A 24214-nucleotide genomic window follows, 5' to 3' on the forward strand; every position below is an offset into this window, starting at 1 on the left:
AGTGTGCAATGGTGGGCTTGCAACTTGCAGTGGGTGACTGGTGCGGTGAGATATGCGTGGTGCGGCTGTCATGTACGGTGCTTGATTCAGAGAAGAACTGAAAAAACTTGTGAAAAAGAGCGAAGCTAGCGATGCGGCGACGAAATATATGAGAGGAGTTGCAATCCTGATTTCACTTTCAAAGTTGAAACACTGCTGTCGTACGAGTATGAGGAATGAATGAACCGGACGGCACGGTTTTGAACAGATTCCAATGCAGTGATTAGATATGCTTGATGTGGTTCCAGATTGCAGATGCATATTCTAATTTCGGTCTTACCAGTGATTTGTATGCGAGCAGCTTTGCCTGAGGTGGGGCAAGACGGATATGACGCTTAAGGAAACCTAATGTTTTATTTGATGCTGAAATGATGTTACTAATATGAGCAGGCCATGACAAATCAGGAGAGACGGTGATTTCCAGATATTTGTCCGATTGTGTTAGCTCAATCGATGTATTAGAAACCGAGTAATAAAAGCGATAAGAGTTACGACGACAAGAAAAGGACAAGAGTTTGCGTCTAGTAGGCTTAAGGGGCATCAACCAATTATTGCACCCGTTTAATACGCTGTTAAAATCTGCCTGAAGGGTGTGTTGATCATCACGATTGCTAATGGTACGGTAAATGACACAATCATCCACGAACATTCTAATATTGCAGGAAACATGCATGGGCAAGTCGTTAATATATATATGAAGAATAAAAGGGGACCAAACAACAAAATAAAGATTTCAAAGGTCGCGGCAATATCTAACACTGATTTTCCGCTTCAAACTGAAATATGCTCTCTAACATTGCAAAAACAAACATTTTCACAGCCCGACAAAGCCTCTGAGTGCCTTTCCCTGAAATAGGTTTTCTTCGAACAAGAGCATATCATCCAGAGCACCATACCTTCTTCGCAGTTTTGCACCTTAGAATCGCTTCTCAACATTTCAGGTGTTCATATTTTCCTAGTAAATATCTCATTTTATTTTCGAACTCTGTTATCCCTATTAGAGTTGACTGATGCAATCTTTTCTTCTTTTTTATGTAGCCTCGTTAATGCAGTGATGGTCATCTTATTGTCTTTATATTGTCTGGGACGCTTCTTATTACCATTTTTTTTTTTCATGACAATGGGGGATTCCCTAGCGATCTTTTGCTTTACCTACGTGTATTCGCAAGCTCATGAACACGCAGTTGTGCTTATTCAGTGAGCGTTGTTTTCAATAACCATTGTAATGAAACGAATTGCAGCTCAAACATTTGACGCACACATCTCTCTACTCAAGGTCACTAGATCGGCATGCAACATATACCAATACGAAAGCGTCCAAAATTGCTTCATGTGACAGATTTATGAAGAAATGTTTTCGTATGCTCCATTTGTAACTATCCTTATTACCTTGGAAAATGTTTTATTCTAAAGAAAAGGGTAGAAAACATCGAAACTGGAAGATCTTCTGTGACCAGGCAAATAAGGCTTGAAATGAATTAATTATAGCAATACAACCGCAGAATGAACATGCAAGTGCATGAAGTCGTTCGAGAACAAGCATGGGAATCTCGAGATAATGAACAGTCTAGCAGCTTCGCTATTACTCCCAAACTTAAAAGACTCGGATCTTGAAACTCAGCATCGCTTGCCAGCGAAGGCTGGAAAGGAACCTGTCATCATTGCTAGATTTAGTCAGATATCACTAAAACAAAAATGGATAGAATGTCGTACCCTTCTCAAGACAAATGATTCGGATGTGAAACTTCTAGACAACTTGATTCCTGAAAACAAACGGCTACTCTGGCTAGACCGGGAATTGAACTTTACTATTAATTCGTGTGGGGAAAAAACGGGCAGATATTTGCTAGAGAGGCAGAAGGCGATAAGGTTCTTGGGATCTACGATGAACATGATCTGGATAAAGCTGTGATGATAAGCTGCAAGTGTTTTCTGCTACCACCGGTTTTTCAGCAGAATGGAGGGTCTCGACACTGGTTTTGTTTATCATGACATAGAATCTTTTTGTAGCGTTCCTTTATTAACAAAAAAAAAAAAAAAACAGGCGAAGTACGTCTTCTTTTAATTATTTGGTGCGCATAGTTTGCGAAACAAGGATGAAGAAGTTCGTGCTTCTTTAAATCACGAGTTTGATGTTTGGGGCTGTTGAGAAACTTGGATAAGGAATTCTTATTATTAGTGCATTTTGATTTGGCTTGGTTTGGTGTGGTTTATGGGGTTTAACGTCACAAAGCGACTGAGGCTATGAGAAACGCCGTAGTGGAGGGCTCCGGAAATTTCGACCACCTGGGTTCTTTAACGTGCACTGATATCGCACAGAATTGACTACATAGTTCTCTCTCAGCATCTGACTACATAGTTTTGAACCGGAATGTTGAAGTGCTTTTTGTCAAAACCAGGCCATTCGTATATGACGCTATTTTATAGACCACCGTCAGGTTCTAACGAAACATTCTTCCAGTTTCTTGAATTTATGTTGGACAAACTTTCCGTACTAGAAATTCCTGTTGTTATTATTATGGGAGGTTTAAACATCAACCTGCATCGAGCCTCCCATGTACCTAGCACTTTATTTGGCATTTTGTGGTAATACTGAATCATCAATATACATTTATTTAATAAGTTGTGATCCCGACAGCACAGCGGCTGACATCCTTGCTAGCGACATTTCCCATTATTTGTCTCTTTTCTGTTTTGTACTAAGAGTGCGGTCTGCAGATTTTCCTGACACACAAAGAAACCACACCACATCAATGGTAACAAAGGTCAGCAGTGATCAGTTCCGTCTCCTTTTAACCGCCGTAAACTGCAACGAACTTTTAGCAATCCTAAACCTTGGTGAATTATACGTGCGATTCCTAGACAAAACCACTAAATTAATAATATAGCATTCCTCACCGTAACGATAACGAGAGCAAAAGGGCTAGGAAACCTTGGATTACACGCGAGTTAGTCGTACGAATAAAATCACAAAATGCTCTTTTTCATAAATTTTATGTGCACAGAAAAATTATCATTTGAAGAATATAACAAAAAACCCGCAACAATTTAGGCAACAATATAAAAAAGCACGCATCCGCTACTATACCAAAATTTTGCCGGCATTTATTTTTATCCTCAAAAGACATGGCGCATTGTAAACAGCTTACGTCGTAGAAATCATACTATTTAACCTGCTGAATTAAAAATTCATAACCCAATTTAGAGCAGTGTGGCTCTCCGCAATGTGTTCAATAGACATTTTTTAACCTCTGGATCTGTCACTACCCCTGGTTCTAATGATTTCGTTATGTGAATTAAATGTCACCCGTCTAACTCCGTGTTTCTTCATCCGAGCACTGAATATGCAACTGCTTGCCTAATTAATGACCTTAGAGATAACAGTTCATGTGGTTTTCATGGCATTGCCGCGGCGCCAATCAAAGCGATTTCTGGTATTCCATCTGAAATACTATGCCGCTTATCAAATTAGCCATTATCTGCAGGAATATTCCCAGATAAAACGAAAATTGCTAATAATAATTCTGCACAAAGGGGGTGCGGTCGACTGGGTCGGTAACTGTCGCCCAATATCAGATCTTATGTTTTTTCTTTGTTGCTTTTGTTTTTTTCAAGATAGTAGAAGAGGTTATTAATGCAAGGTTAACTAAGCACTTAACTGAAAATCAATTGTTCTCTGCAGCACAGTAGTCCCGAGAGGTAAGCCAACTGAATCCACCCTTTTATTCATTAAAGAAAAATTAACCCATAACATTAAATGCACTTGCTTACTATAAAACCTTTTCGATTATAACAAAGCTTACGACTCAATTGAACGTGAAATACTTTTTTTAATCCCCATGCTATAGGATGGGGAAGTCGCACTTCAACTTTTCCGAAGCTATTTGTGAAACCGTTCTCAGTTTCTCATTATAAATGAATTTGTCTCGAACAATACAGCGTTCGTCAAGGTTTCATCCGAGATCCTTTGTTATTTTCATTATATATTAATCACATCACTACTATCCCTGGAATTTCCAATATCTTATTGCATGCCGATCACACGAGTGCCATTTCTGGCTCACAAAACTTGGCTTCTCTGGCGTCTGTTGCTAACAAATGGCTTGAAGATTTGTCGAGGTGGCTCTGTGGCAACTGGCTGACGTTAAATATCAATAAAACTAAATAATAACTTTTTCAACCATCAATAAACCAATAAATAAAACCATAACACTCTTGTTTCGTTCTAGCTCCTCAGAACACGTTTTAGTGCATAACTATTTTGATATCCTATTTCACTAAAAGCTCCACTGGTCTTACCATGTAGACTTTGTAACCAGAAAACTACTCGATACATATATATACTAAATAAATTTCGCCCGCTTTTTCCAATGCGCTTGAGAAAGCAACATTTAATTTTTTTTTTCCACTGTGCACTCTCGTGCGCAGTAGTAGGTTTGGGGAGCGGGTGCAAAAACAACCTTAGAAAAATTTTATATTTTACAGAATACAGCCCTTTGTTTCATTTACAATCTGTCTAAATATGATTCTGCTTCAGCGTGCTTCAAAAGAAGTCATATAATAAGTACCACAGCCCTCTGTAACCAACGGCTATCTGAATTTATATACCTATATGACATTACAAAACTGATTTCAATGCGTAAAGTGGAAATTTGGGTGAGTTGGTACATATTAATTTCACTCACAGCGCACCATGACAAGACAAAATGTATTTTAGGTATGTTTCTTAACGCTGGTCTGCACTACACCATGAAAAATGTGAACTTTCTAATACCTCGCATAAGGATCGGGTATGTAATGCAGTTGATTCGCTAGCAAATCCCTAACCTTTTGAAGTGTTTCACTGATATATTTGACCTAATCGAACAATCATGCTCCTTGTTAACCTTCAGAAAAAAAAAAAAAAAGTGTACATTCTGGAACGAATGTTATTGTTTGTATCCTGCGTTTTACTCTTGTGGTTTACCGATCTGGACACACTTACTGCGCCTTAGGAAGTTGTGCATTGGATGTGAACAACCTGGCTCTTATCTTTTAAAGAGCTGATCGGAATGCCGACCAGGCGAGCAGCGTACGCACTTGAAAATCGAGACCTTCGTAACTGCTCGCCTTGAGCTCCCGACCTGACACGTGCGGCTTCTGGACACGCTCTAAAACAAGCAGCCGCTATTGCTTCCCCTGCTCAAACGAGCGTTGTCTGACTGAAGCTTCATCGCTGCTTCATCGGCACGCGGGAGGAAATTCGAGATCGCGAAGTAGACGTCATTTCAAGGCCCAAATCTAATTTCGTACTGAGACCCAGGTACCGTGCTGACAAAGTTTGCCCATCGCAAATCAACCGAATCGCTGTTTTCCGGCGTTCTCTATTCATCTCTCGCTGGAAACGAAAAAAGTGGGACTTCTTCGAGGTCAATTAAGCTGATTCAGCTGCGCGAAGCCGTTCAAGTGAATTCGGGGCAGAACGCGGGTCCAGGGAAGCTCCACACAGAGAAAAGTGAGGCCAGATATGTGAAAGGCTGTTGTTTGGAAGCGGGCAGGGCGCGCAGTTGTTCGTTTCGGGAAATTTCTGCGTGCGACCCTGGCTTTGTTTAGAATGACGCACGTGTCTATACTAAATGTGAAAATAAAAACAAATACGCTATGCAGCCTTAAAGTTTCTTCCTGATTCTAGCACCGCAAATCGAGTTTTCAATTCCGCAGTAAGTCATCCGCAGCGGCCTTGAAAGTTTATATCGGTTTCGCGTAAAGCATCCTCGTCAGATACAGAAGGCTCAGCTTGAGCAGCTTCAGCACGGGAAGCGCAGGGCGCATTTGATTCGATTGATTTATTTCATCGGCAGTCAAGCATGCCGTCATCACTGCTTGATTTCGCAGAACGCTCGTGGTGCGACGAGGACTCTGCCCATGTTTTTTTTTCTTTTTCTTTATGGAGATGCGTACTTGCAATCGCTCTTTTGTTTCGGCTTCGACTTATGTATTTATTTTATCATTACGTATTCCGTGCTGTTTCATTCATTTCATGCATCGAATTTATGAGCTATAAGCGCGGAGGACCGATGCAAAGGCCTGTAAGAAGAAACGTATCGATTTAATAGGCAGCTTTGACTGCACAAAAGCAGCGCCCTTCGGCTTTCCGTCCTCACTGTGAACGTAAAAGGTTATTACACAGAAGCACTGGTAAAAACAGGCGCTGTTGTTTGCGACGCGAATGTGCACAATTTTTTGCAATGCACATCGACGAAATGTGTATAGCTCGGCACCCTCTGTCCACCTTACCGAACTCGCATGGCTTTGTAGAAAATATCAAGGCACACACCATGCAAAATAGCGTATATGAAGTACTCCAATGCAAGCAGCAAAATCGTTGCAGTGCCAGGAGCGCGAGTCTCGTTTTCAAACTTACATGTACCAGCTTTCGTCAACAAGAACAATCTTTCAACCCCTCTTTGTTAACCTAGTAAGGTATCGGAGCTCCTGGCAAATGATTAATGTCCGCCTAACAACGACACAGAATAAAATTGATGTACCTTTACGTGCCAAAGATACTCCTGGGCTTTGACGTGAACCTTATAATGATATGAAGCTCCTACTCAAACCTGACCAACGTACGGTTCTCTGGAGTGCATCGAAATATCGGCGCCCATCGGAACAGAGTAGCCAGTCGCGATCGGGATTCGATCCAGCGACTTTGGGCGCAACATCCGGTCGCCAAGCCTATGCGCCACATCGGTAGGCAGCACCGCAGAATGGGCCGCTGGTTAGATGAACTGTATGTATGTATACAAGCATATATGTGAACTATACTCCTATGAATGTTGTGACTACCTATGGTAATTTTATGCGAAGCGTTTTGCTGCCGAAATGCTGACCCCAAGAACTGGCTTTAAGGCTGCGAGAAACAGGGCGTTTGAAGCTATAACACATACCGGTCCTTACGGGAGTTGCTGTAAACGCAGTTGCTAGAAGGCGCTTCTAGTGCGGATTCCTAAAAGGAAAGCATAAATAGTGTTTGTCTTAAATGGTTAGGCTGTAAAAGTCCTGAGAGCGGTCTCCTTGAGACATGCAGCTGGGCTGTAAACCGAATTTGTAACTCAGTCTGGTGACACAGAAAGTTTCAAGAACAATGGCTGTAAGCTGAATTTGTATGCGCCAGAGATTGCATATCTAACACTGTATATCAAGACTAAAACTCTCTTTAGTTTAAATAGAGAACATTGAAGTACGCGCAATCGCAGCTCCGAGACGATTGAAGTTTCTTTTCTTTTTCTTTTTTTTTTTCGTGTCTAGGGCAAATTCTTCAGTAATGAGTGTGGTGCTGATCCCATGCGTGCTGCTTGTGCGAGTCAGTTCTAATCCTCCCCCTTTCTTGATATGCGAAAGTGCAGGACCTCCTGGAGAACGAGTCCCTTAAATTAGACTGGACGTTTCGGTACTCCATCATCAACGACATTGTTGAGGTGAGTTGGACAGACCATTTTTGTTCATAATAGCTAGAAAGTAAACGAAATACGAATGATGGACAGCTCAACGCTGCACTTATAAATTAAGTTTATTAACTCTTTCTGATTGGGCGGAATGCAAATGAATAAGTAAAGAAAGCACGAAGAGTTAATGGCACAAGAAATAAGCACAATGATTTAGTCAGCGCCTCCAAAATTTAGAAATTCGCACCAAAGCAAGGTTAGTGGGTGGTTGGTGCACAGTTTAAGAGATCTGGTTGGCTTCGCGATCTGCTTTGATATTCGTATTTCACTAGGACAGTCATGCCATCTTAAAGCTGCAAGAAAAAACTACGCTCACGACAATGGACTGCAGAAAGAAAAAGGACGTTTTTTTTTTTTTTTTTTTTTTTTATATGCAGGAGCGCGGCCGCCGTGGATAACTAGCGTGCGTTGCAGTGCCACCGTCCGAATCATACTGGTCGCATTGCAGTTCAAATCTGGCCCACTTTTTCAATGGTCGACAAGGCCGATGACCACTCTGACACTGAAACGCGCAGCAGCCACTTCCTTGCGACGGCGACGCGTGACATGCATGTAATCAAGGGTGTGCACCTTTCTATGCGAAGCCACACCGTTAAGCTATCCGTGGGCTGTTCCTTGCAACCTCGCAAAAAGCGCGTAAGACAGACAAACAGACAAACGGCCGAAGGAATTACAAGGACCAGCGTAACAATTACAAGGACAATTACCATTGCAAGGCACTGCAAAAAACGTACGTCGAAAGGCCGAATACAATCAACTACAGCAACTTTCCTCTCTTCTTAGATTGATGTTGATTATGGGCTGTAACGCTCATGTCGAAGTTGCATGGTGAAAAAATTTCCACAATTCAGACCTAACGTCATTACCTTCTGAAAATGCGCGGCGAAAGAGTACATACTTGAAATAATTATTTTGCGTGTAACGGAAGCTATTCTTCTCGAATTCGGCCGTCCTGATCTAACCGTTGAATTCTTTTTTGCTGGTTTTAAACATAATTAGAGAAAGCTTCTACTAAACCAGAGTACGAACACTGAGATGCTAAAAACGTTAGTTTTCATACGGCAGACGGTTAACGTCGAGTTTTTCTTACGAATAAACGAAATGGTCGAGAGGGGAATTGAAAAAAAGAGGAGGATGATCGCTAGCGATATTCAGTACACGTACGTTTTTCGTTTATGTCTTTTTGTACCTTACAAAATTCGCACATTATCCGCCAACACGCGAGTAACGCTTGCAGATCGCTTAGAACCTCTCAACAGCGACCAGGAAATGGAATAATAAAAGTGCGTTTGGCATCAATGAATACAAAATATTATCATTATGTTTTAAGGTGTACCCTGGATGTCCAGTTCGCACCTTCGCAACAATCGGCATTAATGGCGTAAGCTCGCATAGCTTGCCACTCATTCTGGGAACTTAGGCGAAGGGGCCAGCAGAAACTCCGTGACATCCCGTCTAAAGCGCAACGGAGTGCAGCTGGGGCTATGAGAACTGCAGGGGTCATAATAAGCACAAGTGGGTGCTTGTAAGGCAGTCGTAAGGCGAGCATGAGCCATGGCGACTATAAGAACATGGTGTTAATGAATAAGCTGCCAGAATCCTACACACATAACAAATGAAGCACTGTCGTAGCAATCGAGCGTTGTGGCGAATCGGGCTCCCTACTTGTGGACACACTGTATACGCGCAAAGCTTTCAATTCTAGGGAGGTCGTCTGCTCGATGCGACGCACTAGCATCGGCACATATGTATGGTGGTCAAGGGCGCAGTTAACGCGTACTGGTAAAGCTGAGCCCAGCGAGTCAGACCAGATAAACGGTAACAATGGCACAGTGGTTTACCGGTAGACACTACGCGGTAGAGAAAGGAACCGAAGATGGCGGCAGTCCATTGCCTCGAGTGTGGCTGCGTTCCGTAGCTAAGGCCGCGGGGTTTCCCAAGAGTGAAGCAAGAAAACGAAACCGCCTCATGATTTCTAGATTCTGCTTCAGCCCGTCCGTTGTTACCTGCTACCTTGCTCAGAAGTGAATTGGCAGATCTTAAGTACGTGTGACTTGCACCGCACCTGCTGTGCTGCACGCAGGGCTTACGGAGACACAATCTTCTCGTTCGTTTCTCTTTACTCGCAATGCGCGTTCTTATCCGGACTGTCGGCAATAGGACGTGCCCTACGTTACATAAACATAAAAAAAAAAATGCTGCTATATGTTGCAGCAGCTAACTAAACCACGCAACACTCTGTATACCAAGTAACATGCACACTTACAAAATCCAATACCACTCGTTTTGAGCCAGAAAAGAACAGCACAAGACAAAACTTAATGCTTCAAAACAAAAACAAAAAAAAAACAAAAAAACAACAAACTGCAGCACAGCCACAACGAAGCGCGCTAGGGAAAAAACAAACAAACAAGACGACGGCGAAATGGAGAGAAAAAGTGACATCATGAAATGAAACGAAAAGTGGAGTTGCTGGAAGAGTGCTCATGAAAGATTGTTCTCGTTGGCTTTTAATGGGCTCTTTCTTCTGTAATTAATAAGGGCAAGTGGGGAATGAAATGGGTCCCGGAAGTCCGTCTGTCTTTAATTTTCGCTTTTGCTTCCTCCCTCTCTAACCTACCTCTCAGGGTAGATCTAGATGAACTGTTTTTTCGTTTAAGGGCCAGTAAAATTGCTCGTTTAATTATCATCCAGTACTCATAATCGCAGTCAAGTATCATGCTGCCGCATTTATTGTAGGGCTCGAGCCACTACACGATACCTTTATATGAGGTGTCGTATTTTAGGCAGCCATTTGATACAGTTTTTGAAAACTAAAGGACATTTGAAGAAAAGTGTGTGCATTGCAGGCCGAAAAGATGTCCTTTTAGGTACTTTCCGAACAATCGAACCTAATTTAACCTTAGACGCCGCTGTTTTATGCGTTATGTTTACCCTTTGCGGTTGCGCTATTCCATCGCTGTGCTGTTATTTCTGGCATGTTGCTTTTCCCTGTGCTGTTCTGTTGCGGCGCCGTTTTTTGTGTCTGCTATTCTCCCTCGCTGTTTTTTAGTGTGCCCTACTTGTATGTGTTTCCAAAAGGTTATCGAAACCATAGTGCTACATAAATCCATCTTCTCGCATAATTCTCAAAGCAAAGTCAGAGTGTGCACTTCCATATAGGAAGGAATTATGTTGCAACATCACTTGCTGCAAACGCTATAGCTGCCCCAACTAGAGAACCTAAACGTTTAACTAGAGTGCTTTTATGTAATGCAATGATTTTTACTTTGGTGTTGATTTGTATCCTATGCGCCGGAGTGTTTTGAAGTGCTTTGAGTGCACAAGTGCATGTTTAGACGTATCCAAATTAGACTAATTTTCACAATTAATTAGTATGGTAGCAAAACTCTTCTCAATAACCCTACATCTTATTTTACATTTCTGAGACCTAGGAGCCGGAATGATAAAATTCTAGAAGTGTAGGATTATCACTCAACGTTTAAATATATAACGGAGTTAAATATTCGCGGTGGCTGTCGGCTGAACCAATCACAAGTATAGCTATTTTCTCGCCCCGACGCATTGGCACAGTTGTCAGGGCGCTTGACTGTTGACTTCGAGGACAAAAATTTGATCCTGCCCGTGGCGTTTCGATGGAGGCAAAAAGCAAGGCGCCTCGTGTGCAGTACGATGTGAGTGTTCGTTAACGAACCCCAGGTGGTCGAAATATTCGAAGCCCTCCACTACGCCGACTCTCATAGCCTGAGCCGCTTCGGGATGTCAAATACCACACTATACCGCACTATACCTATATTTTGCAATTACCTAATAAATCTTAATGATAAACCCATTCACCTTTCTCCGTTGGGGGATACGAATTTTTAAAACGGGTGTTTAGTGTTCCGAAGCGGCCTATGGTGTATAATTTACACCGTAGTGAAGAGCTCTGGATTAAAGCTCGGCCCTTTGAGGCTCTTTAACGGGCTCTCGATCGCATCGCACATCACAAGGCTCCTTCTTCTTTCTTTTTTTTTTTATGTGTGTGTGTGTTTTGCCTCAGTCGAAACAAGGCCGCTGCGGACGCCAAAGCAACTTTGCTACAGCGGAGAGTTTCTCCGCTGGACAAGGTGTGTCTTCAAATCAGAAAATTGTAAAGCTACGAAAGAAACTTTCAAGGATGCAACTTTAGTATTAAGAGCTTTATTGTAAAACCCTTTTCTGCGCTGACAAACAAGCGGCCATGATACAGACAGCCACAATGTGACCGTTTGTGTAAGCACTGTGTGTGGCCGCCATCCTGAAATGCTCGCCATGTGTGGTGCCTCCACGGCGACACAGCCGCAGTCGAGCATCTGCAGTCTTGCGCTTCTTGCGGATTTCGCGCGCCTCCTGAGGTGCGCGAGAAAAATGAGATGAAACAAACGTACGTTTGCCAGCGCTATCGGAGCGAGGGGCGATACCTGCCTGACTTCGGTCTCCTGTATGCATTGTTCGTTATGGAAACCGCTGTGGCATCCAATTCCTGATGACTTCCACAAAACGTCGCAAAGTAAAAGAGAGTCTCACATTCTACTAACAATATAGCTAATAGCTAATAAGGACTGGAAGTGGATAATTCTTTAAGGTTGTTGTTTTCTGAGCCACACGTTTAATGTCATTCATGATGACGAAAACTCCTGAAAACAAGTCCAGGATTTTCATCCGATAAAATTTCAGCAGTATTGTTCCAGTGTAGTAGGTCAGTCATTAAAGAAAATAGCCGTAAATTTCCGTTCGAGCCCAGAAATGAAAAACGTGGCCCTACTGGCTACGAAATGTCGAGCAGAGAGAATCAATCATTTACTACTTAATAACAGGTTGTTTTCAACAAAAATGCACACTCTCCTGTATGGGGAACATCGACGGAACTATCAGCAGCATTTGATGGGCGAACGATCCCAGTACGGTCGCGCATAGCAGCAAAAACAATGCCATGAAATTTGTATTTTCAGTACCTGGGAGGAATAGCATTGAAACTTAATGGACTGCGTTGTACTGAGCTTGCTCGTTTGGCATGTGTGTAGTTTTAGTCCGCCCCGCCGTAAAATGTGGGAACAACGACACTGGCTGCACGGATTTCGTGGTGCAGGGCATGAGCTTCCTGCACGGTGGCTTCATCATCTACCACGGCCGCCTAAAGTCCACCGCCTGCCTCATCGACGCTCGGTTTGTGGTCAAGATCTCCAACTTCGGCCTGCGGGAACTGCGCAAGCAGGTCACGCCGGCCGACATCGAAAACCCCCGTAAGTGACAGCGAGGCTCTCATTTCCTTCCAGCAGTTGTCTTGGCGTTGTTGTTTCACTGCAACTCTCACAAGCACGTCTTCCAGGCTTCCTATCGCTCTACGACATTGATAACCCGCCGTAGAAAGTGACAGCGATAAAGAAACGGAGATACGAGGCCCATAGACGACAGGACAAGCGCTTGAACTACAAAGAGAGTTTCAGTTGGTAGTTCAGCGCCTCTCCTTTCGTCTATGTACCGCCTCTTGCATCCCCGTTTTCTTTTAAACTGCCACTGTTTATATATGATGAATCACCGACTAGCCCGCACCAAGAAACCGTTGTTGCACGATATGGAGTTCAATTTGCGTCCAGATCTCACAAGGCCTCTTCTGAGCGCTGCAAGGTAAACTGACATACTGACACCAACTCCTGGGTTCTACGCGTGACTCTGGTATACACTGCGCCCTGTGTATACATATATGTATCTGCACTGCATTATGCCCAGCTGCAATTAACTTTCAGATATTGCTTCATTTATTGTTAGCGCTTCCGGCAGGACTGGCTATTAGAATTTATAACGACGCTATACGTTCGTCTGCGTGGCCAGGGCTCTATTTTGTAAGACAAAAAAATTAATAAAAACGCGTATATGGCGATACTTTTGATACTTTGCAGCATACTATAATAACACAGGCTATAATCGACAATCTCTTGAACTATGCACAAGTTCACTTAGCGAAACTTGTTTCTGTCCTCTTAGTTTATTTTAAAAGCACAAAATTCTTTTAGCTCCCGCTGTTGGCGCGCCGCCGGTGGCCTTGGCGGCAAAACGGAGAACATGGAGGTGAATCTAAACGAAGTTGGAAAGTTTCGTGGGTCACTGCCTGGTGCCTGCGCTGCCGCTGTCTTCATTACACCGTGGTAGCCGGAGCCAACGCGCGACGCAAATTAATCTACGCTCTGCCCTGCAGCCCGAACGGCACATGCGTATTGCGGGCGGCATTATAAAAACGATCCGGACGAGCGTGGCGACACATCACCACTGAGATTTTGACAGTGACAAGTGCCAGCGCAGCGCGAGTTGCTGTCGTTAAAGAATGCGCGTGACGGCAGAAACAGTACACCGCAGATATCGTGGCGCCATTCATCGCCATGACATGTCTCCGCTTGACGGCGAGACAAGAAGAAAACGAAGCGAGATATGCTGAGCGTGTTGGCCAATGTGCTAGGTCAGAAATAAACCTATTTCGTGCTTACATTTACGCTCGATTATGGGAGAGGCATTGATTTTTAAACACGAGCAGTCGTGACCAAAAAGTGGTATACAACACCTTGCTGATTGCAGAGCTTGGGAAAACTGCATTGCAGCGCCATCTAGCAATAGCTATCTGGGATCGACATAATCGTGGCGGTGCTCCATTTTACTGACATACATGTGTCGCTGTCGGTAAATGGCGCTTTGATTCAGTTTTTTCGAGCTCCACCACCGGCTGAATGTTTTATACCCCTGCATGTATGCTATTACTTCGCATGACTTATTTACTTCCTTCTCGCATTCTCCTATACTCTTTCACGGGAGTCTGGTGGCGACTGTTTATTAACCATGGTGTGAGGCGCTTAGGCCTCGTGGAAGTGCCAAATTTACTCTGCTTGTTCTCAGTGGGCAACAACCGGACGCAGCAGCGCGTAAAACAAGCGAATTTAAAGGCGTGGGAATTGCTAAGAAAGCAGAGGTTGGCCGGTAGCTTCCATGATAGCCTGAAAGATAAAAATGATCTCCGGCAAATAGAAAAAGGACTGCAAAAAGGTGATCCGAAAGGCCGTTGTGTAGAATTAGTCGACTGTTTTCTTTAAAAAAATGTTTTTTGCTCTTACATGCGCGTTGCTTGCATGCTGGTCCTGTAGCACATTTTTCCTTATATACTGGCAGAGTGTCTGCAAGCGATCTCACCAGCATGTAAAACACAGAAACATCACTCAAAGAAGAAGGATGGGTATGCCATCACAAAACTAATAATTCCGCTCCCTCCCGTCGATGAGAATATCGTGCTCGGAACGCAGGTAGCCTCCTGTGGACTGCTCCCGAACACTTGCGCGAGGAGGTGCCTGGCGGCTCGGCCAAAGGAGACGTCTACAGCTTCGCAATCATACTCCAGGAGATTCTCACGCGCTCTGGACCTTTCGAAAACCTGGAGAAATACTCCAAGCACTTTCTCCCACCAGAAGGTAACCCGCGCCTGCTGGCAGCCAAGCATCTGCATGAACCTCGCGCTAATTTGGCCGGAGAAGTCATACGCTGCTGCCCTTTGCTGCGGTGGCAGTAGCATAGATTTGACACTGCAAACTTTCCTTTATCTGCATAGTACAGCTATGGTACTTTCGCTGCTGCTCGCACCATTATTTCTCACATCAATGGTCCTCGCTAGTGAGAAAGAAGTTACGTAGTAGCGTCCGGGTGGCATACTTGGAAGTTGCAGCCGATATTGCATGTGACCTGGGCATCGATATTTAACAAGGCCGTTGCATGACCTACTCTCCCATCAGCGAGCATCACTACGAGCGGGTGAGCGATAAAGGATAAGCCACTGAATCTGTACGTACGGGCTTGGGTAAAGTGGCCAGCGAACACCACATGACCCGACTCAGATGAGCACTCACACCTTCATTTGCTGGCAATTTAACGCACATCCGTTGTAGTGACGTAGGCTGCTGGGGTGCGTTGGTCTTGTCAAGATGTCGGTGGTGACGCCTAGACTGTATGCCGAGTGGACTAAACCGTCTAACGGAAGAGAAAGAGTTGGAAAAAAGGCTGCTGCTATGGGAAAGAGGCAGCGTATACGCTGCGGTGTTATTTTTGTTTTGTTGTTTTTTTCATGCATGCGTGCGCAGATCGTCCCTGAACGCTTACAGACCGCAACCAAATGTTGACGTTGACTAGCGAAACAGCACACATTTTAAGTCTGAAACGTAAATCGTTACGATGTGCACACCTCAAAAGGAAAGGCAACAAACCAGAGGGAAGGCCAACTTCGCTATATCCGCACATTTAAGGTGGAACTTTATTTGACTAATATGCGTTTTCAGTTAGCTATGTTTCTAGCATCGCGGTGCATCGTGCCACTTCTGCATAAGCTACCTGCGGAGTCTAGCGAGTAAAGCCATAGCGAAAGAGTATATGATATGAATGAACTGTTATCATACACTGCATGTGACCGCAGTTTGTACCAGTCATTCACCAGTTTCCTCTGAAGCACGCCAAAAGACGAAAATATGTCATTGAAGTGGGTAAGACTGATGGATTCTCGGCGGTATGGCATACAGAGGGGACAGTCAACAGTACGTTTTTCTTTTTTTTTTTTGAGCCATGTTTGCACGGCCAGGGTATCGTCGAGTAGTTAAAAAATGTTTTGGTGCAAGGAGAAATTTCGTCACGTACTCGCGCTAGCATATCTCATGCTGGCCGGGACAGAATTACGGGGGTAGGAGCAGCTGAGTCGAAAGCATCCACTTGTTTCCGATAAATATATATATATATATATATATATATATATATATATATATAGAGAGAGAGAGAGAGAGAGAGAAGGTGTTATCCGGTTGCCGAAGCGCCGGCTCGCTATCAGCGGATCAAGGTGCGTGCATCCCAAGCAGAAACGCAGATCACGTTGATTTGACTCACTAGCGGCGTCAGCGGTATCAGTCAGTCACTGCTAACTCTTCGCCGCGCAACGTTCCTATGTGCCCATGCGCTGCCTCCCGCAACCTCCCGATAACCTAATTGCTCTCTTCATTTCTCCGACCACAAAGCTTCCTTCATGACAGTCAAGAACTGTTAGTGGAGTGTTTCTTGAGAGAATATGTGTGAAAAATAGAAAAAGTTGTCTGTAATTGTACATTTGCCTCATCTATCGAAAAGGTGAAACAGCTGATGAGCTGCGCTCAAATTTCGCATTAGGAAATAACGTAATCGTCGGCAATTTTTTTTTTTCAGTGGAATTTTTATATCTGGTGGGTAAATGTCTAGACACAAAGAAATGAACTTTAATATTGCAAGATATATTGTAGTTTTCTCTATATCACTAGAGGCGTAAAAGGCCATTTTTGCCATTTCAATAAGTTTCAAGTATAGAGATCTGCTGCTTGCGCACAAGAATTTTGTCACACATTATTTTTACTCAGTAAATACATGCAACTAATAATCTTAGAGCTCAGCTATTTGGCGTCCGTTCCTGCGTTTCGCGTCGTCGTTTCCATCGGCGTCGCCGTCGCCGTTGTCCCTCGTAACCAGCTCCCCAGTCGGGGCAGCGCGCGCTCCTGCCGCCACCGTTCGCCGCTGCGTGTACTGCATCTTCGATATTTATTCAAATTCATAAAAACAATCCTCAGTATTTTATAAATATCAAACGCTAAAAATTATTCCATTGTGTAGAACGCATGTTTTTATTTCATTGAAGTGCTGAGGGGAGCTTAAGGAGTAGGCGTCAAAAATTCGATTTAGTATTCGCTGAATTAAGTTACCTTTCACCTTATGCAATATCTAAAGCCGTCTCAATGCTTATAAAGTCGCTTTCTACTTGTTGACATGGTTGATGATAAGTTAAGATTGGACAAAGTTGCTATTTCTCGCAAATTCGTGAAGAACGCTAATGTTGACGGCTGAACTTTTTCTGTATCCTGTAACTTTTTTTTTATTGCTAGGTGTTGTGGTGTTCAATCCAGTTTTGAATAATATTATTTCCTTTCTCGGATATGCCAAGAATTAACAATACCCTGCTTTTGAAGACGATTTTTCTAATGTGCATTTAAATTCAATTATAAGTAAAATACTTCGCACCATGATAGTTTTGCTGGAATAGCACGAATGCGCCGAGATGACGAGTATTCTTGTCGAAAAATTAAAGTATATATATATATATATATATATATATATATATATATATATATATATATATATATATATATATATATATATATATATATATATATATATATATATATATATAGCGCAAGAACTGATAATAAAATAGAAATGTCAAAAAAGGCTCCAAAAAATGAACTTCGTGCGTAGACTCCTGAAGAAAAAGGCGTGTACAAGAGGACAGTATACCTTCTTCACTAGCAAAGAGAAAAAAAAAGAAGAGAGAAAAGTTTGCAGCGCAGGATTGGATTAAAAGTCAGGGCCATTTTGCCGTTGTGATTAATTAGGAAAGCTTGGATCTAGCCCAATGAAGAAGGCGTACAAATTTTGTTTGCTGCCCTAAAAAAAAAAAAAAAAGAAAAAAAAAGAACGATGCAGGGCACTGCCAGCAGCTAAAAGGTGAATGGAAACAAAACAAGTTGCAGCATAATTCGCAATAGTTGTAACACGCTCCCTTCAGTAAAAAACTTACACGAACATCAACCATGAAGCCAAGATAAGATTATTCAAACGGTGCACCATTCTATACAGGCATAACGGAATGGCGTTGAGCCCCATGTCCAATGCACGGACACGAACATTCAGAGCAGTTTATCTGTGTGCTAAAGACGATACCAAATTGCTATCACGGAGAATTTTCTCAACGCTATACAGGCTTGTGAGCGCAGAAAAATCCAGGGTTATCGACACTATGCTACAACTTTAACCTAATTACTCAAAACATTGAAAGTATGCTACAAAGCATTCAATGTCGCATACTAAAATAAAGCATCTTCTCGTAGAGTGCAAGGAGTAGCGGAGACATCGGACGTTTTCTCACACAGCAGTGGACGTCCCCAAAACCCGAGAGCTGACCACAAATAATTGTGTGAGCCGAGCAGTTGCTGCTAAATACATAGACCTAGAGCATTGGCGCTGTTTGTTACAAAACAAAGAGAGCTCGGTAATCGATAGAGGACGCAGCCTCCTTCGCAAGGAAACATTTTGAGTGGAACCGTTAGAGACTTGAAATGACTGGTTAATGGACTGTTCTCTAATCTGGGCCCGATTTAAGCCCTTTGTGGCAGCTTTGCCAGGCTATAGCTTCGTTTCGCTGACAGCGGTCGCCTTCCCGGTGCTTGTGAAGCACGCACGAATCGCTAAGTGCTGACGCTCGGCGTCGACTCATTGGGCTCTTTAATGTTTGCGTTGCCCTTGACGAACTATTATGCAGAATTTGCATGTGCGTACGCTGCTCTATGCGTATAAAACGATAACCTTCGGATACGGCAGTCTTTCGATGCTTCCACTACTGTATACTGACAACAGAATTGGTCAAAATAACTCGGTGTGAGCGGATTTTCCTAGTGATGGTTACGAAATAAAGAGCGATAGTCTTAAATCCTAAGCATTCTACGCAAATACACCAGCTGAACGCTTGCAAGCGGCCAACGAAAGCATGCAAGGCTTGACGTTCGGCCCCCCTGCGCGAGAAACTTGAAGGGGTCATGTAGCGCTTCGCGCTGCGCACTGTGCGTACAAAGACCATGAGCAGAAATTAAATCGCCATCCTTCTGCTAGAGTGAAGTGCGTTGCCGACAACGCAGGGCTGCCGCCTAGCTTCAGTACAAGAAAAGAGCTCACTGCGCAGATCTTGGGATTCAACTTATCGCGAAGACCTGCGTTCGGCAGTATTTTTGGGCTTCAAATCGGCATCATTTTTTCTTGCCTCTGAATGGTCGTGCCAAGAACTGTACACTGAACGGGACACTATTGGGCGGCTTGTGCGCACTCGTACGGTCCAGTATCGCCGAGAAAGTCAATAAAAACTGCAAATGTATTGCATCCGGTGTAGCCCTGAAGCGAGCTGTTTGCTCTTTACTTGATGCAAGTTAGAGGGAAGAAACTCGGACTTCCGGTAAATCTGCGCTCTTCCGCTCCACACGCCGAGGCAGCTCTTCCTCTGGACAAGCGCGTGGAGACGTCGAAAGCCGTCAGGATTTTGTCCGCCTCCGTCCTGTTTGAAACCGATGTTCTATGTTTGCATAGTAATGTCTATCATAGAAGGAAAAATCAAGAAGAGAAAAATACGTAAAGTTTTACAGCGAAGAACAGGCACCGGCGAGTGACTGCCGTTCACATCTGGCTGTAATGAGACGTATTCTATCTGCAATTAATTTCCTCCCTGCCGCTATTTTTCAAAAGCAAAATTTAGTTCTGTAATACACTTGCGCCCAAGCTTCTTATTCTGCTTCCTGCCTACGAGTCGCAAGACACTCAGAAATTAAATGCCACGTCGCTCGCATTACAGCTCTGTGCAAATTTAATTTAGTTGGCTCAAAAAGTGCTTCAGTTTTTCAGGTGAGTGCTCTCTTTTCTACTTTCAGTGCTAGTGACTCAACGTGTTGTGTGTTGAGTTATTACTAACCACACGCCTGCAATTACCACGAGGCATCGTGCTGAAAGCGTTTGAGAGTTCAGTATCAAGGCGTCCACCGAGCTGTTGCAATGTAACCCATTTCGAGAAATAGGGGAGAAAACCTGGGCCAGGGGGCGCTGCGCCGCTCTGTGCGTCAGCGCCCTCCATGGAGACTCCGTCAAAACCTCCGCGCAGAGCGGCCGCGTCGTCTGCTCCCCGCCGCATAGAAAAGCATGCTGTCGTCTGCTCCGCGCTGTTTTCCAGCACGTGTTTGCGCTCGCGCGCTCGGTTGTTTCTCTCCTCCTCCGGCCGCATTCTGGCCGCCGTCGCGCTCCAACAAAGGGGGCAAGAAAAAAAAAAAAAAACTGGAATGAAAAAGTGACTCGTGAAAGTGTTTTTCTCTCTTCTCTCTTTCGTGTGGAAACGATGGTTGTCGGATTTTTTTTTTTTTAGGTATCTCGCACCTCTGTTTGTAACTGGCGGTGCCGCAGCAGCCATCGCGGAACCAAGTTGGACTCAAGAAACAGATATATGTCATTAATGCCATCACTCGACGCTTATAAAGGGAAAACACATACGTCAATCGTTCTATCCTCATACGCGATCCTGCTTCGGGAGCTCAAAACTGCGCATTCGCTAGAGGAGATAACTGAACTAGGGATTGCACAGCGTAGCTGTGGAATTAAGAAGACAGAGGTTTACTTGAAGAGATGTCCCCGTCTGCAAGAAAAGTCGTCAGGCATTTCCTCGCTCTGCGTCTCGCGGAGAGAGGAAACTGCCGAAAAAATGACATGCCTCGGCTTCTCGTCAGTGATCCAGATCGTTAAGAAACCTCTCATCGTTAAAGGTAGATAAGTCACTGATTTCGGATGGCAGCGCCACAGCAGCGAACTCCCCCTGACCGCTGTCAGCAGGAACCAAAGGGTAAGGCGGCATGCTTTGTGCCTTTGTAGGGAACGCGTCCTAAACGCGCCGAAAACAGGCACCACGCCGGCAGCATCGCCTAAAACGTCTGTCCCCAAAGAGTTGAATAGGCCCCTTTCAAGTGAGCAGTCACAAATGGAAAGGAAGCTCCCCAACCAGCGCCCGGAGCACTCGTCGCTGTGTACACGCGTATCAATTCTCAAAGAGAAGGCTGGACCCTTCATTCTCTGAACAACATGGAAGAGACATCAAGAGGTGCCGCCTCAAGTCCTTCAAAATACCTGTCGCTTGCCTCTGCCTTCGAGTACCGAATTCGCGTTCATGTTTTTTTTTTTGTCTGGGCCTGCCAACAAGCGCTCTTTAAAAACAATGTCCGCGGCGATCAATTAATCATAATTTCTCACTTTCGAAAGCACCGATAAAAAGCGTGCCTCCAGCCAGCCTCCATGTCAGCCGGGGCACAGAAAAAAGCAAGAATAAGAAACACCACTGGCAAAGAGCGCCGGCTTTGCGCACACAGACGCACGACCATCCCCCCTCGTCCTCATTCTCCTTCTCCCGCTCCGCGTGCACGTGCGGCTGCCTGTAGCACGCGCTCCCGAGCGAGCGGGCTGCGCAGACTCCACAGACAGCCGCGCGCAGCGCGGGCGCGGATGCGCGTAGGTTTTGTAGTTCCTCTCCGCACCGCTGGAAACCGAGCGCTGGCGTCGCGGAGCAAACTCCAGCTTTGGTTCCCTATACATATGCCTACCCCAAATCTCTCAATTCTGTCACAAGCCTCGAGCGTATTTACGATCAGAGTTGTTGGATAGGAAATAACGACACAACTTAGATTAAAACAATTCAAAGATGTCGTGTGGCTACACGCTTTCGCAGAAGTTACGCTGATAAATAATATGATCATGGACACGTCTACAAACGGCAGTGTGCTACTTATTTGAAAATGCGATCAAAGGCTAGCCAGCATGAATAACGAAATTTTTGCTCATATGTATAGCTTTAAAAATGTGCTATGCAATTTATCTCACGATATCATATTATTTTTATGACGCAGTGGTTCCTCAGCCGTGCCACTTGAACCACACGCCCTTTGCAGTTTTCATTTAACGCCCGTTTAAATACGCAGGATTCCCCAACATGGTGACACCAACTGCCTATTGTTTTCAATGGTATCCATTTTCCATTGGTTACAGTGACGTATGCTGTTTTTTTTTTTTTTTGCGCCTCATATGCCCCGCGCAAACCCATTTGACTGGCAGAGTAAGGGTCCCGAGTCGCCGAAAACTTGGAGTCATCGGCGTTGCCAGAGCAGAAAGTTGGGCAAGTTGGTTGACATTCATGGCTGGAAAAGGCGCGAACTGGAAACAAGGACGGAGAAATAACGACAAAGACAGGCGCTAAAAAACGACAAGGTAGCGCCTGTCCCTGTCGTTCTTTCTCCGTCCTTGTTTCCAGTTCGCGCCTTTTCCAGCCATGAATGGCGTTGCCAGAGAATGCGGCATCGTTCGTGACCGACCAATCTGAGCAACCTCCAAATACAGTCAGACCAATTCACCAAAAAGTCTAAATGAAACCAATATTGGTGAAGAGGTTCTTGTAACATCGACAAGAAAGAATATAGAGGAATAATAAGCGATTAATTAAGGCCAGTATGGGGCGGGGCCGAACACAGGTCCGTTGTTTGCGATACGAAAGCGTTTCACGTGGGTCACGAAGGCTATTTGGTTCAAGCGTGTTAGAAGCGGGCATAGTTAATGCGTTGTGCTCTTTGACTTCTTGAAGACATATACTGATGCTAAATGTAATTAAGGCATGCTAATTAGCAGTCTTACTGATTGGTTTCCGATTGAGAAAGGGGTGAGGCAAGGCTGCATACTGTCGCCCTGCCTATTTAACCTATATGCAGAGTGCATCATGAGGAAGGCCGGTCTGGACGAGTCTTCAGCTGGAGTGAAGATTGCTGGAAAACGTATCAACAACCTTAGATATGCGGATGATACCACTTTAATGGCAGAAAGTGAAGTGGAACTCAAGAGACTTCTGATGCGCGTACAAGAAGAGAGTGAGAAGTTTGGGCTTAAACTGAACATTAAAAAGACGAAGATCATGGCGTCTTGCCCTATCAAGTCCTGGAGCATCAATGGACAAGAAGTGGAAGCTGTGACAGATTTTCTCTTCTTGGGCTCCAAGATTACCTCGGAAGGAGACTGCAGCCATGAAATTAGGAGACGCCTGCTTCTGGGAAAGAGAGCAATGGTTAGCCTTGTCCGCCTAGTAAAGAGCAGAGACATTAGTCTACCAACCAAGATCCGTATAACCCGTGCTATGGTCTTTCCAGTTGTGATGTATGGATGCGAGAGTTGGACCGTGAAAAAGGCTGACCGCCGAAGAATTGACGCGTTTGAATTGTGGTTCTGGCGAAGACTCTTAAGAGTTCCTTGGACTGCCAGAAGATCAAATCAGTCGATATTGTCGACCATAAACCCTGACTGCTCATTGGAGGGTCAAATTCTAAAGTTAAAGCTCAGCTACTTTGGTCATCTGATGAGAAGAGAGGAGTCGCTGGAGAAAGATTTGATGTTGGGAAAGGTTGAGGGTCGCCGGAGAAGGGGTAGGCAGCGAACGCGATGGTTAGATGGCATTCTCGAGGCATTGCAGATGAAGCTATGTGATGTTAAGAAGATAGTGAGAGACCGGAAAGCGTGGCGTGGCATGGTCCATAGGGTCACGAAGAGTCGGACACGACTGAACGCCTGAACTGAACTGAACTGAATTAGCAGTTAGTGATTACGTAGAAAGCGGCATTGCCATCGAAAGCAAATGCCGCTGTGAATACAAAAAGAAAGGAAGCTACAGATCAAAGCAATTTTTTTGTATCAGTCAGTCGCATGATGAGCAAGTGATGAGGAAATGGTGACGACGTGCGTCCATTACCGCTCCACTCATAAAGGGCCACTGACCAGGGTTTTAAACAGCTAACCTCAGTGCTTAGGTCCGGCATCAAAATAGGCAAAATACTAGAGCCATGTGCACCCCGAAAAGCAATGAAAAATCAAATCAGGCCCAGTCACACTCCCTTTCGAAAAGCCAAACTTCCTAATCCTCTACGCCGGCTCTTTCACGTCTACGCAGGTCATTCGTCCTCTGACTGACGAGTGAAGGTCGAGCGTTGACCACGCATTACTCGATGCGCTCATTGCGGTTT

At 44.4% G+C, this 24214-nt stretch overlaps 1 protein-coding gene across 1 annotated transcript in view; it reads left to right on the top strand.

Annotated features, from left to right (window-relative positions):
* LOC146206532 (atrial natriuretic peptide receptor 1-like) overlaps positions 1 to 24214 on the top strand; it is a 76889-nt gene that overhangs the window by 34790 nt on the left and 17885 nt on the right. The window contains exons 13-15 of the mRNA XM_084587040.1: positions 7425 to 7496; positions 12634 to 12787; positions 14831 to 14995. Of these exons, the coding sequence (XP_084443166.1) occupies positions 7425 to 7496; positions 12634 to 12787; positions 14831 to 14995 (391 nt within the window). The remainder of the gene's footprint in view (positions 1 to 7424; positions 7497 to 12633; positions 12788 to 14830; positions 14996 to 24214) is intronic.

This window comes from Amblyomma maculatum, chromosome 1, assembly GCF_055883805.1.
Source record: "Amblyomma maculatum isolate TAMU_Amacu chromosome 1, ASM5588380v1, whole genome shotgun sequence".
Classification (NCBI taxonomy): domain Eukaryota; kingdom Metazoa; phylum Arthropoda; class Arachnida; order Ixodida; family Ixodidae; genus Amblyomma; species Amblyomma maculatum.